The sequence below is a fragment of the Phacochoerus africanus genome, chromosome 15 (genome assembly GCF_016906955.1).
Source record: "Phacochoerus africanus isolate WHEZ1 chromosome 15, ROS_Pafr_v1, whole genome shotgun sequence".
Taxonomy (NCBI): Eukaryota; Metazoa; Chordata; class Mammalia; order Artiodactyla; family Suidae; genus Phacochoerus; species Phacochoerus africanus.
The window spans coordinates 58,317,939-58,331,560 of NC_062558.1; the positions used below are offsets into that span (position 1 = coordinate 58,317,939).

Here is a 13,622-nt window from a genome sequence, read left to right on the forward strand (position 1 = left end):
CCTCCCCACCCTCCCCAGAACATCAGTGCTGAACCTACAAGGTGGGGAAAGTTGTATAAAAACATTCAGACAGTTTGGGAAGATGCAGATGTCATTGATTCTGTGAGTGACAGAATCGTAGAGAAACTAGGAATTTCAGATTGTCAGAGATGCCAGTCCATTGACTTGATCTCAGCAATATCCCAGGAAGAGCAGAAACTCAGAAATAAGTAAATATTCTGTGGATAAACCAGAAAGAGTCATGCCACTCCTTATTTTACATTGAAAATGCTCTAAGTGTCATGATTATGTACATGGGTATGTGAAAAACCAAATTCATACATAGTGTTTGATTGTTAATTACTTATTACAAATTCACTGATGAATTTGAACTTTTTAAACTTTCCTAGTTTTAAGTGAAATTTTTTTTTAAATTTAGGTTTTACTCAGTGTAGATGTAGAGGAAGAAAAATAAAAATTGCTATCCAGGGCTCATATTTAGACTCTCGGTAAATATTTATGAAGATCTCATATTGAAAAAAAAATTTTAGTTCTACTGTTTAGTTTTCCAAGTTTAATTGAGATCACCAGGGAATTAAATTAAGTTTTGGCTATAAAATAAAAATTAAGTTGGTTTCTTGCTCATTATTCCACACATATTTGGTGAAGACTTACTATACCTTCAGACCTATGATAGGAGTGGGGTAAACAGTAGCAAAAAAGTGTCAGCCCCTGCCTGCAAGCAGTTTGACAACTGTTAACGAGTCCCGCTCTGTAGGATGGAGCGTGATCAGGAGAGGATCAGGTGCCGATGCAGAGGAAGCCCCAGGCCAGGATGCAGGAGAGCAGGGAGACTTCCCTGATGAGGAGAGAACTCAGATGAAATGTGGTGGATAAGTTGAAGTTGGCAGAGAAATAACCTGGACGTGGCCTGCAGGTGAGAGAGAAAGCAGGCGAATCTACTGCCTGGAAGGTGGAGGCAGAGGGATCGTTACAACACGATGAGCTGTTTCTTAAATAGTCCAGTAAAACAGCCCTATTCACAATAGCCAGGACATGGATGCAACCTAAATGTCCATGGCCAGGTAAATGGATAATGAAGATGTAGTTCATATATACAATGGAATGTAGTCCTTGTCTATGGAGCATAAAAGAAAAGGATCTCTTTTGAGAGGAAGGTCTACTTTAAACTACAGTTGTAACTATGTCATCATTAAAAGATGCTGCTGTCGTTGACATGACAGCAGGCAGTTTCTGTGAAGCTCTCTTCTGGTGGAGCTGAATTCCAGACACAAGCAGCACTTACAACCTCAACTTGCCTGTATAGGGCCAGCCTGTATCTTGCCTTCACTATGGATCCACCTTCCCTTGAAATGCCTTCTGCATTAATATTCGATAGTCTGAATAACTCCATGCCCTATTGCTGAGTCAGTGAATTCGCATCTGAGAACAGAGGTGGTAGAGTCAGCCTCTTGAGGTGGTCCGAGGCTGGTAATGCCTCCACGTGCTGAGCAGAAACAAAGGTGAATTTCAGTCTGGAAGAACAGAGCTTTAATGTTATCCTCAAGGAAGTCATACCACTAAAGGTACAAGGAACATCTGACTAAATGAAAAGTTATAAAATATCCTACAAAACTTGCTGCCACGAGTAAGAACCAGTAAGGTCGACAGGAAGCAGAAACAGACTCTCGATGAACTTAGAAATAGTAATAGTCAGTTGGAGATAAAGTATGTCTAATATGTATAAAGAAGTAAAAGAAGGGATGGAAAATGTTACTGCCTCAGATCTGGCTGCTTGTGGCTTGAAAATGAATACCCAAGAAACAGTTGCTGGTAGGAAGGAAAATTGCTGACAATCAGGATGTTAGCAGTCTGGGGAGATGGTGGACTCCGTGTCCCCCAATGCCATGTCTCAAGATTCTGCTCAGCTATGAATGTTTTTCAACAGAAAAAGGGAAGCGATCTCCCTTAATCACTGAGCTGGGGGCCAGAGTCATCACCATCCGTCACCGAATGCAGTCTTGTCAACTTCTTGTGATCTCTCTTTGGATGTTATCTTGTTCCCACATTTTGTTCCCACAGTTTGTGAGATTACTAAAGGGGAAGCTAAGGAGGAGATATGATCAGTGGTTAATTACTTATTTTTCATGTCTATTTATTTGATCTATGGAAAGAACCACAGTTTAGGCAAGGTACTGTGTGGTCAAAAGATTTGACAGGTGTGCTATGGCTGGAAATGAATAGACATGCGGGTGCCTGATTTAAAGTTAGTTACACTGTAGCCTTGCTTAAATGGAAAAGAAAAGGGGTTTCCTACTGAGGGTGGTTTCCTGCAAGGAGCTGCTTAAAAATTTAAGTAAGAAGCAAAAAGCCATATCATCACAGAGCAGATCTGGAAGAGCACCAACCCAATACTAGAAATGAAACGTGATAATGAAAGCAAAATGTTGAAGGATTTAACAGGCAATTTGATAGGCGTAGAGAATTGGTAAACTGGAAGTTAGATCTGAAGAAATTATTTAGATGTAGCATCTAGAGACACAGAGGAAAATAGCATAGGAGGTTAAGAATCAAGGAGGTTTGGAGCAGAAGGGCTTTCATATGCCTTGGTCAGAATTCCAAAAGGAGATGAAGGTAAGACCAGGATAGGAAGAATACTAAAACTTTAAAGCTGAGATAACACACAGATATAGGCAGTGGTGTCCTGGTAAACTGATGAGCAGAGGATAAACGTTTTAACGGATTATACTGGGATAATACTTTCTTTTATGGGAAAGAAAATGGACCCTTATCTCACATCACATACAGAAATAAATTTCTGGTAGACTAACAACTTAAATGTGAAAGGCAAAACTATACAACTTTAGGAAAGATGGTGTAATCAAGCATCTTTACAACCTTGGGGTAGAAAAGATTTGGTAAACAAGGTACAAAAAGTACAAAACTTTTGCATTTTGTAGGAAAAGATGGATAAATTATATTTCACTTAAATTAAGAATGTGCATTTGGGTGTTCCTGTGGTGACTCAGCACCAATGAACCTGACTGGTATCTATGAGGACAGAGGTTTGATCCCTGGCCTTGCTTAGTGGGTTAAGGATCTGGCATTGCAGATTGCTGTGGTGTAGGTCGTAGACGTGGCTTGGATCCCCGCATTGCTATGGCTCTGGCGTAGGCTGGCAGCTGTAGCTCAGATTCAACCCCTAGCCTGGGAACCTCCATATGTGAGGGTGCGGCCCTAAAAAAACAAAAAAAGATTGTGTATTTATCAATAACACCATAAAGAAAGTGCAAAGACAAGCCATAAACTGGGAACATATCTGTAACACATATCCTTTAATAAAGATCTTGATCATACATACATGTATACGTACACACACACACATAAATACATATGTATACACATGTATGCATATATACATACATACACACATATAACATGTATATACATGTACACATATATAAACTAATGAAAGAAAAACCAGCAACCTGGTAAAGGGGCACATGATTTCAGGGAGAAAAACTAAAAGTGGACAAAGTTGTTCAACTTCATTAATAATGAGGGAAATGCAAATTGGTATAAACATGAAATATCACTTTATACTTACCAGATTATCAACATTTAACCATTGCCTGATACTATCAGATGTTGGTGAGGATGTGGAGCAAAGCAACATTTATATGCTGTTGGTGGAATATAAGCCGGTAACACTAAAATGTTATCTAGTCAATGGAACACTTCCATACCCAGCAATTTCACTTGTAGATTTGTGCATTTCCTAGAAAAGTCAAACAGTTTTGTTTCCCAGTGAAGTTAAACATCTGGTATAGTTGAACATCTGCATTCCTACCAATTCCATTCTGAGGTGTATGTTCTAGTGAGCTTTTTGCACATCTGTACTACGAGACATGTTCATGAATGTTCATAGCAGCATAATAGTTTAAAAAAATGAAAAAAGGCCCTCAAGTCCCTAAATATTCAACTATAAAATGTTTAGGTAAACTATGGCATAGCCATATGATGGAATATTATACAACCATGAAAATGGATGTCACAGCTTAAAAACATGGCAGTGATCAGCCTTTGGGACTGTAACGTGGAGTGGGAGGGAAACAGCAAAAAGCAAGCAACCAAAGGATACAAATGCCATGGTTTTGTTATCTATGAAGTTCAAAGATGTAAAATTAAACAATATAGAACTTTTGGATATGAGAAGAAAAGAAAGAATGATGACACACAGTTCAGGGTAGTGGTAATCTCTGTAAGAGGAGGTTAGGGAGGGATTGGGAGTGGCCCCCTCGGAGCTTCTGTGCTTATAGTTATGCTCTTTTTCTTATACTGGGTGAAAGCCATGTAGGTATGCACTGGATTGTTTTTTCCTTTCCACAATACACACATTTAAAAATAGCTATTTGTATGGCTCAGTATTTAACACAACTATAACTTTTTTTAAAAGCATGATACCTAGTGGTATTCAATGCAGGGAAGAATGAGTGCCCTAAGGTACCTCCAGGTCCTTGGGCTTTCACTGATTTGCATATAAGATGCAGGCTGAGTGCATGTGAGTCAGATAGCAACATAGCAAGTACACCCTGCAGACCATGTTTTAAGAGCACACCACGTTTTTGTAAGATAACTGTGACAGAAGTCATTGTTAAATACATTATTTTTTTAATTAAGTATAGTTGGCTTATAATGTCCTGCCAATTTCTGCTATACAGCAAAGTGACCCAGTCATATATACATACCTGTACACACACACACACACACACACACATTCCCTTTTCTTATATTATCTTCCATCATGCTATATCTTGAGCGATTGGATATAGTTTCCTGTGCTGTACAGTAGGACCTCATTGCTTATCCATCTTAAATGCAATAGTTTGCATCTACTAACTCCAAACTCCCTGTCCATCTTACTCCCTCCCTTTCCTTAGCAACCACAAGTCTGTTCTCTATGTCTGTAAGTCTGTTTCTGTTTTATAGATAGACCCATTTTTACCCTACTTTTTTTTTTTGCTTTTGCTTTTCAGGGCCACACCCAAGGCATATATAGAGGTTCCCAGGCTAGGGGTTGAGTCAGAGCTACAGCTGCTGGCCTATACCACAGCCACAGCAATGCCAGATTGGAGCCTCGTCTGCGACCTACACCACAGCTCACAGCAACATTGGATCCTTAACCCACTGAGCGAGGCCAGGAATTGAACCGGCAACTTCATGGTTCCTTGTCAGATTTGTTTCTGCTGTGCCATAAAGGGAACTCCCATTCGTGCCCTATTTTAGATTCCACATATAAGTGATAGCACATGGCATTTGTCTTTCTCTTTCTGACTTCACTAAATATGAGAATCTCTAGTTCCATCCATGTTGCTGCAAATGGCATGATTTTGTTCTTTTTTATGGCTGAGTAGTGTTCCATTGTGTCTGTGTACCACATCTTCTTAATCCATTCATCTGTCAGTGGCCATTTAGGTTGTTTCCATGTCTTGGCTGGTGTGAATAGTGCTGGAATGGACATAAGGGTACACGTAAATATGTTTTATTTGAAGAGGGTCATCTTTAGTTATCTGAGAAATTTGGCCATGGACTGTTGAAAATGAAAAATTGAGGTATCTATTCATTGATACTGAATTTCAAGTGTAGTCTCTGGAAATGCCATCGTAACAAGTTGTTCTAACTACTTACATTTTAAATATCCTGTCAGCTGTCAGAAGAGGTAAGTTTTGATTTTTCCTCTCTGAGGTGTTTCTTTTTCTTTTCTGTCCTGTGTTCCTCCCCGTGTGGACCCCCTGAATTCCCCTCTTCAAAGTCTGTGTCCCCTGCTTTTCCAACGTCAGGTCTAGCTCCTGCCTAGTGTGGGCGGACCTGGCCCTGGAGAGCTTTCAGGCTCTGCTTCTGAGTCTGTGTGTCCATGGGATGTTTCCTTACAGGCATTAGGATGCCAGGGACCGCACCCGTGGCATATGGACGTTCCCAGGCCAGGGATCGAATCCGAGCCACAGCTGCTAACCTACACCACAGTTCCAGCAATGCCGGATCCTTTATCCAGTGGATCCTTTAGCCCACTGTGTGGGGCTGGGGGGGTCGAACCCGCACCTCTGTAGTGACCCGAGCCGAGTCACTGCAGTTGGATTCTTGACACACTACACCACAGCAGGAATTCCTAATTTTTTTTCAAAATTGAATTCCTCTCCAGTGGATTGCCCATCAGAGAAGAATTTGGGGTTCAAATGTTTAAAATCTGGGATTAAATTCCCCCACCTGTTTCAGTTTTATTGGTTTATATTTCTTCTAATATATTTCAGTGTTTCTTATATTGGGCTTCACTGAGGACCTAAATATTGTCAACGAAAATTTCTTACCTATAGTAAAATTTAAATATTTATCTCAGCATTATATTCCATAACAAACCTTTCAGAAATTAGTCATTGGAGGTCTTTGGTTGAATTCTGATCTTTCATAAGAATTAGTTTCCTGGAAGTTCCTTGGCCTAACATTAATATTTTGATATGAGTTGCATCATTTTAATGTTACATTACAATGAAATTGAAGTGTGTTGATTTAAAAAAAGACCTTTTCTGCCGATCATTTTCCTCTTCCTAGGGTACCCATTTTTATGAACTGCGATGGTTTACCTTTCAGAATTTGAACATTTGCTTTTGGTTCTTTTAAATCAGGAGGTTTATCTATGATAATAACGTGTCAACGTGAAACCCTCTCTCTGTTTTTTTCTTTTGGTATCTAAAAGCATCTGAGTCAGGATCTGGAAGACTCATCATCTTCTTCCACACCAGGGAAGTTTAACCGAGAGCAGTTTTACAAGTTTATCATTTTCCCAGGCAAGTGGATTAAGGTCTGGTACGATCGCCTTACCTTGTTGGCGTTACTTGATCGGTAAGTACGGGGCAGAGACACCATGGGGGCACAGCAGCATGCGCTAACATGCTGATAAAAGGGAATTTTGCCACATGCTGAGCTTCTCTGAAGCACCTCCAAGGTGTCCACCTTTTGCGTTGCAAACGCAGAGTCGAAAACAGTGAGGTCCTGATAACTGAAGAAACTGTAATTTGGCAATTAAAACGGAAGATGGGAGGAGTTCCTGTCATGGCGCATCGGAAATGAATCTGACTGGCATCCATGAGGATGTGAGTTTGATCCCTGGCTTCCATCAGTGGGTTGAGGATCCAGTGTCGCCGTGAGCTGTGGTGTAGGTTGCAGATGCGGCTCAGATCCTGCATTGCTGTGACTGTGGTGTGGGCTGGCGGCTACGGCTCCAATTCAACCCCTAGCCTGGGAACTTCCATGTGCCACAGGTGCAGCCCTAAAAAAACTAACTAAATAAATAAATACATAAAATGGGAGATGGGAGAACTGGGTAACATGATTTAGACCTAAGGTGAGCTTTGGGGTCAATGCTTTGGTCTCTTGTGGCTTATCACATCTTTTAGGAGAGCCTAGGGCTCCCATATGGAGGGCAGGGCCTGGGTGATGGTGTCAGGGGTATGGTGTTGGTGTGGGGAGAGGAGGGACCCGAGAGGGAGGGAGTGATGTGTAGCCCTTCCCTTTCACAACTTGGGTTCTACTTCTCTGTCCTGTAAGTTGCTAATCTTTCCTTTAAACCTACTTACTCTTTCCTGCCGCTGATCCTCAAGATGTAACGCTATAGTGTTGGTGCTATGGTTACTGGGTGGGAGGCAGAGGTGGGAGGGTCAGGCTGGCTACGGGGGGATGGAGATGGGGCTAGGCAGGGGCCTTCCCATTTCCACCGCCACCTCAAGATAGACAAAGGACAGGATTGTGGTCTTCAAGGGCTGTGCATTTGGAAATTGATGATGCCCCAACTATTGGTGTCATTGGCAAATGCCCAGTGACACTGTTAGATGCCAGCCAGTGGGGCGGGGAAGGCTGATTGCCTGCCTTGCTGTGGTTGGTCCCCCTGTGACAACTTATTCTAGTAATGTCTTAAATGGAGTGATCACATACTGAAAACCGATAGTCATGCAAAATTACAACAGTAAATTTCGGGACCCACAAGTCAGGAAATGAAGTTATAATGGTTTTTCTAACAGCATCATGTTACCCAAGGGGCACACGCTTAGGACGAAGATTTCATACTTAACTAAAATAATTCAAGATAATAATTCTGTTAGATGAGGCCTTTTTTTGAAATATTCATTTAAAAATAAATTATTAAAAGTTGGACTAGCTTACATTAACCTTTCATTCAAAAAGCCAGATATTTCTATAGATTTCTAGGTTTGTTATTTTAAATTCTGCTTGGTCTTGAAAAACTAACTGAAAATCCAATTAAGGTCTAGAAAAGGATAACGAAGAAGATTATTATAGTTTTGAAAAAGTTTATTGTGTTAGATAGTTTTAATCACGTCTCTTGCAAGTTGCAATGGACTTTAAATTTTGTGCTCAGGGGTGACTTAGAGACAACCCCCCCCCCCCTTTAACTAGGGTGGGAAGACTCTGGGCTCTGGAGATCCCTAAAGGAATCAGGTCCAGTCCCCACCACTTACTAGTGCTGTGCTCTCAGGGTGGCTACAGAAACTCTCTGTGCCTCAAGTGCTTTTTTTTTTTTCTTCTTCTTCTTTTTAGGGCCACACTTGTGGCATATGGAAGTTTCCAGGCTAGGGCTTGAATCAGAGCTATAGCTGCCAGCCTACACCACAGCCACAGCAACGTGGGATCTGAGCCTCATCTGCAACCTACCCCACAGCTCCCGGCAACGCTGGATCCTTAACCCACTGAGCGAGACCGCAGTCCGAACTCACATCCTCATGGACACTGGTTGGATTCATTTCCGCTGCACCACAGCGGAAACTCCAGCTCCTGTCTGTTAAATGGGGCTAATCTATACCACAGGGAAGTTGTGAGGATTAAACCAGTTGAGCCATAAAAAGAGTTTTAAAATATTAGTTGCTGTTATTATCATTACCTGAAATGTGGCCCAGAACCCAGAAAGAATAAATTTTTTTCTTTTTTCTGGCCGACCCAAGGCATATGGAGTTTCCAGGCCAGGGATCAGACCTGAGCTGCAGTTGTGACCTAAGTCACAGATTCCCACTGTGCCGGGCCAGGGATTGAACGCTCCAGAGATGCCTCTAATCCTGATGTGCCACAGCAGGAACGAAAAATTTTTAAAATGAAAGGAAATTGAGGGCAGGCAAAGCAGATGTTCTCAAGTCCAGACACTAAACCTTAGGCCCTTAATAGATAGGAGAAACCACTTTTTCTTCAGAGCCCAGATAAGCCTACTTCAGTCATCCATCTATGAGCAAGCTTGGTGATCTGAATTTCCAGTTTGCAGTTAACTAAGGGGGGGGGGGGGGAAGGACCCCACGACCCCCCACTGATAGCAAAGAAGGAGGAAGAAAATCCCAAAACAATGACCTAAAAAGCAGTTTAGGGTCCTTGCACGGAGTGTGTAACCCACCAATAGGACCACGGATCAGAATCACCTGGGAGCTTGGTGACAATGCAGACACCCGGATGTGAGAAGCCCAGCCTGGTCTTGAGCGCAGTGAAGGCCTGTGTCATAGCACATTTCCCTAGCTGACCTGCTTAATTAGCACAGTTACAGTATGAACAGTCTGTTTCAGAAAACAGGAATCCACACAACAGATTTTACATTTTTGACAAGAGCTATATTTTTATTTGCAAAAGGGTAAATAAATCACCTTATGCGTTCAGTGGGGAACGTGAGAGTTAAAGTCACACGTGGAAGAGGGAACTTGAATTTGCCAAAGGACAGCTTAGAAAGAAAACATATGCATAATAAAACACAAACTGTAAGGGTTGGCAGGAAGTGGAAGAAATTGGGGAGTAACAGGTATTGAAATCAGACTAATCACTGCTCTGACCTCCCATAGGCCAAGGCCTTCTGCTCTATGCCTTTGACTTTTCTTCTGGGACTTAGGTTGGTCATCCTTGAAAGGGCTGCCTCGTCCTCTGATCGTACCATCACGGATTCCTCTGCTTGCCGCCTCTTCAGCTTGCCTTCCATTCTCCAGCCACTCCGCTCAGAGAGTGTCTTTGTTTTCCTTTCTCATTTTCTTTTCTTCTCTAAGCTGCCATTACCCTGTCTTGCAAAACACCTTTGTTTTATTTTCATTTAACTCCTTTATCAGGTTGGCATTTAAAATGAAAACCTCGGAGTTCCCATCATGGCTCAGTGGTTAATGAATCCGACTAGGAACCATGAGGTTGCAGGTTTGATCCCTGGCCTCACTCAGTGGGTTAAGGATCTGGCGTTGCCGTGAGCTGTGGTGTAGGTCAAAGACGAGGCTCGGATCTTGTGGTGCTGTGGCTGTGGCGTAGGCCGGCAGCAACAGCTCCAATTCGACCCCTAGCCTGGGAACCTCCATATGCTGCAGGAGTGGCCCTAGAAAAGGCAAAAAGACAAAAAAATAAAATCAAATAAAGTGAAAAGCTATCCATCTGGGCATCATTTCATTCATTCATTCATTCATTAACACATCGTTTTCAAAAAGCAAAGAGCGAAACACCTACTCCATGCTGGGCTCTATACTGATCCCTGGGTGTTGAGCAGTGAGTGGAACAGACGTGGTCCCTGCCCTCATGCAGCTTGATCTCCTGGGGGAGATGGGCTAAGACGGCATAGTGTACTGGGTGCCGTGAAAGACATACATGAAACCCTGAGATAGAAGAAAGCAGGGGGCACGGACGCTGATGTTGGAAGAGGTGGCGGCAGTAGCCTTTTCGGAGGAGGAAACCCCTCAGATATGAAGTAAGGGGGCAGCTAGCCACGTGACAAGGAGCGGGACACTCATGGTCATCATGCTTATCACATGAGCAGGCTCTCATTTTTCCCATCCTACCCCATCCGCGGGACCGCTTTCCCACCAGCTGCTGTCAAGTTTCTCTGTGCTCCCCTGGAGCAGAGCTCCTTGAAGGCTGCTTGTGCTTTTCCCAGGTTCTCTTCCCTCATTTTCTCATCAGCCCATCGCCTTCTGTCTCCCCTGACCCCAGAGCTCCACTGAGCCTTCCCTGGGCAGGGTCACCCTGGACCATGTCATTCAGTCCTCAGGTCACTCGAACCTTCCATCTTGGTTTACGATCCTCTCTGGGCTTCAGGGCTCAGCCCTCTCTTGGTTTTCTTTCTCCCTTACTGGTCGATGCTCCCCGGCGACCTTTGCAGGTGACCTCTGCTTCCTGACCCCTTCACATGGACATCCTCAGGAGCTGCTCAGCTCTGGGTCTTCTTTCTTTCTCTTTCTACCCTCTTCAGGGATTGCATTTAGGCTCATGGCTTTAAATACAACCAATCTGCCAGTGACTCTCAGATGTGCGTCTCCAGCTTGAGCCCACGGCCTGGGTTCTAGACTCATAGATTTACCCTCAGATTGACATCTCACGGTCATGGTTGAAACCAAGCTCTGCATCTCTACCTCATCCCACATCTGTCCACCTGGGGTGTCTACCACCTCAGCTGATAACAACCCTATACTTTCCAGCTTCTCAGCATCCTTGTGTCTTCTCTCCTTTCACCCGCACATTGAGTTTCTCATAGGAGATTATGTTTACTGTGCCTAGAAATGGGTCTCCCGAAGCTTCTACCTGGAGTGTTAGCACTCTTGTCCCAGGTCCTTTCATCTCCTACCTGGCTTCCTGCAGGAGCATCTCCTGTTCCCACCCTTTCTCCCTCTGTGATGTTTTTCTCCTTGTTTGTTTTTTGTTTTTAATGGCCGCACTCATGGCATATAGAAGTTCCCTGGGCCCGGATTGAATCCGAGCCGCAGGTGCCACCTCTGCCACAGCTGCAGCAATGCCAGATCCTTAACCCTCTGCAACAGGCTGAGGATCGAACCCGCACCTCCACAGTGGCTGGAGCTGCTGCAGTCCGATTCTTCTTCTTCTTCTTTTTTTTGCTTTTTGGGGCCGCACCCAAGACAGGCTAGGGATCAAGTCAGAGCTACAGCTGCTGGCCTACAGGCATAGGATCCAAGTTGTGGGATCTGAGTTGCATCTGTGACCTACACCACAGCTCATGGCGACACTGGGTCCCCGGCCCACTAAGCAAGGCCAAGGGTCATACCTGCATCCTCTTGGATGCTAGTCAGATTCATTTCCACTGAGCCACTATGGGAACTCCCTGCAGTGGATTCTTAACCCACTGTGCCATAGAAGGAACTCCCTGTACACTGTTCTTGACAGATTGAGGCCGGCCTTCCTGTCCTTCACCATGTCACCAGGCGCTCTTCCAGCTGGAAGACCTTTGCACAGGCTGTTCTCTCTGCCTGGTGCACCTCCCCCAGAAATCTACACGACCAATTCTTCCTCTTTCCAGGGTTACTTCTCAGCAAGTCTTAGCCTGACCCTCCCATTTAAAATTGCATCAGCACCCTGCCCACACACTCTCAATTCCTCTTTCCTTACTCTATGTGTTTTTCTGTTGCATTAGCATCTATATCATGTACTTCGGCTGCGTACATGTCCCACTGGAAAGGAAGGCTCACGAGTTTCGTTCACTGATGCATCCCTGGCGCCCAGAGCAGTGCTGAGCACTTTGTTCCATGAACAAATGTATCAACCTCCCTTAGCCAACCAGCTCCGCTCCCCAGTTTGTGCCTTTGTTTCTGCCGTGATCCTTTCCCCCAGATGACAACCTTGGAATCATCTTTATTGGTTCGGTCAGTCTTTCACTGGACATGATCCATTCAATCACAGGGTCATGTCTGCCTCACTCTGTATTGTGTCTTAAAGTCATGTGTCCTTTCCCAAGGCTGCAGCCATGTCACTTTCCCAGGCCCTTGCTGTTCCTTGTCTTTGGGAGTCTTGTTTATCCTTTGCCCTTCAGTGCATCTCGTTAACCTCTGCAAGATAAATCTTTCTGAAGTGCAGCCATCATCATGACTTTGTCTTCCCTGTGAGCAAACTTCTTAACCCAATATTTAAATATAGATATATGAGGACCTGTGGGAGGGGAGTATTGGGGGGAGGATGAGAATAGAGGAATGGAATCCTGGTGGAGGAGAATCTGAGAAAAAAACACTTTTTCAGAACCTTATTCTTGACTTCTGATAGAAAAACACTTGTTTTCTTTTCAGTTGAAAAGTTTCATTTTGTTTTATGTCCCAGGCCTTTAGGTAGTTTTAGATAGATACATCAAAATGTTATCGGTACACTAAAGGATACATAATGTGTTTTATGGACCTGAACTAATAAATACACTTAGCTGTATGAAAAAATGCATGGAAAAATACATAGAAAATGCATAGAAAATTTCAAAAAACTCACAAATTTCCCTTTTCACCAAGACTGCTTTGCTCCCCCTCCAAGTATTTTCTTAAAAACTTCAACACGAGCATCTTAACATCTGAATTCTTCATATTTCTGTACTTCTCAGTTCTATAAATCTTGATTGCCTGATTTTAAAAAAATGGGCAGAAGCTATGAATAGATACACCAAAGAAGATATGCAGATAGCAAATAAACCTGTGAAAAGATACTCCACATCACATATCGCTAGGGAATTATGATGTAAAACAGTAATGAGATGCCACTCCACACCCGTTACAGTGGCCGAATCCAGAACATGGATAGAGCTGTCATATCACTGCTGGCAGGATCACAAAATGGTACAGACATTTTGGAAGAAAGCTTGGGGGTGT

General features: G+C 43.3%; 1 protein-coding gene across 1 annotated transcript in view; it reads left to right on the forward strand.

The window, feature by feature from the left end:
* Positions 1 to 13,622, forward strand: part of LOC125116958 (pecanex-like protein 2) — a 267,908-nt gene that overhangs the window by 39,287 nt on the left and 214,999 nt on the right. The window contains exon 9 of the mRNA XM_047762658.1: positions 6,731 to 6,876. Within this exon, the coding sequence (XP_047618614.1) occupies positions 6,731 to 6,876 (146 nt within the window). The remainder of the gene's footprint in view (positions 1 to 6,730; positions 6,877 to 13,622) is intronic.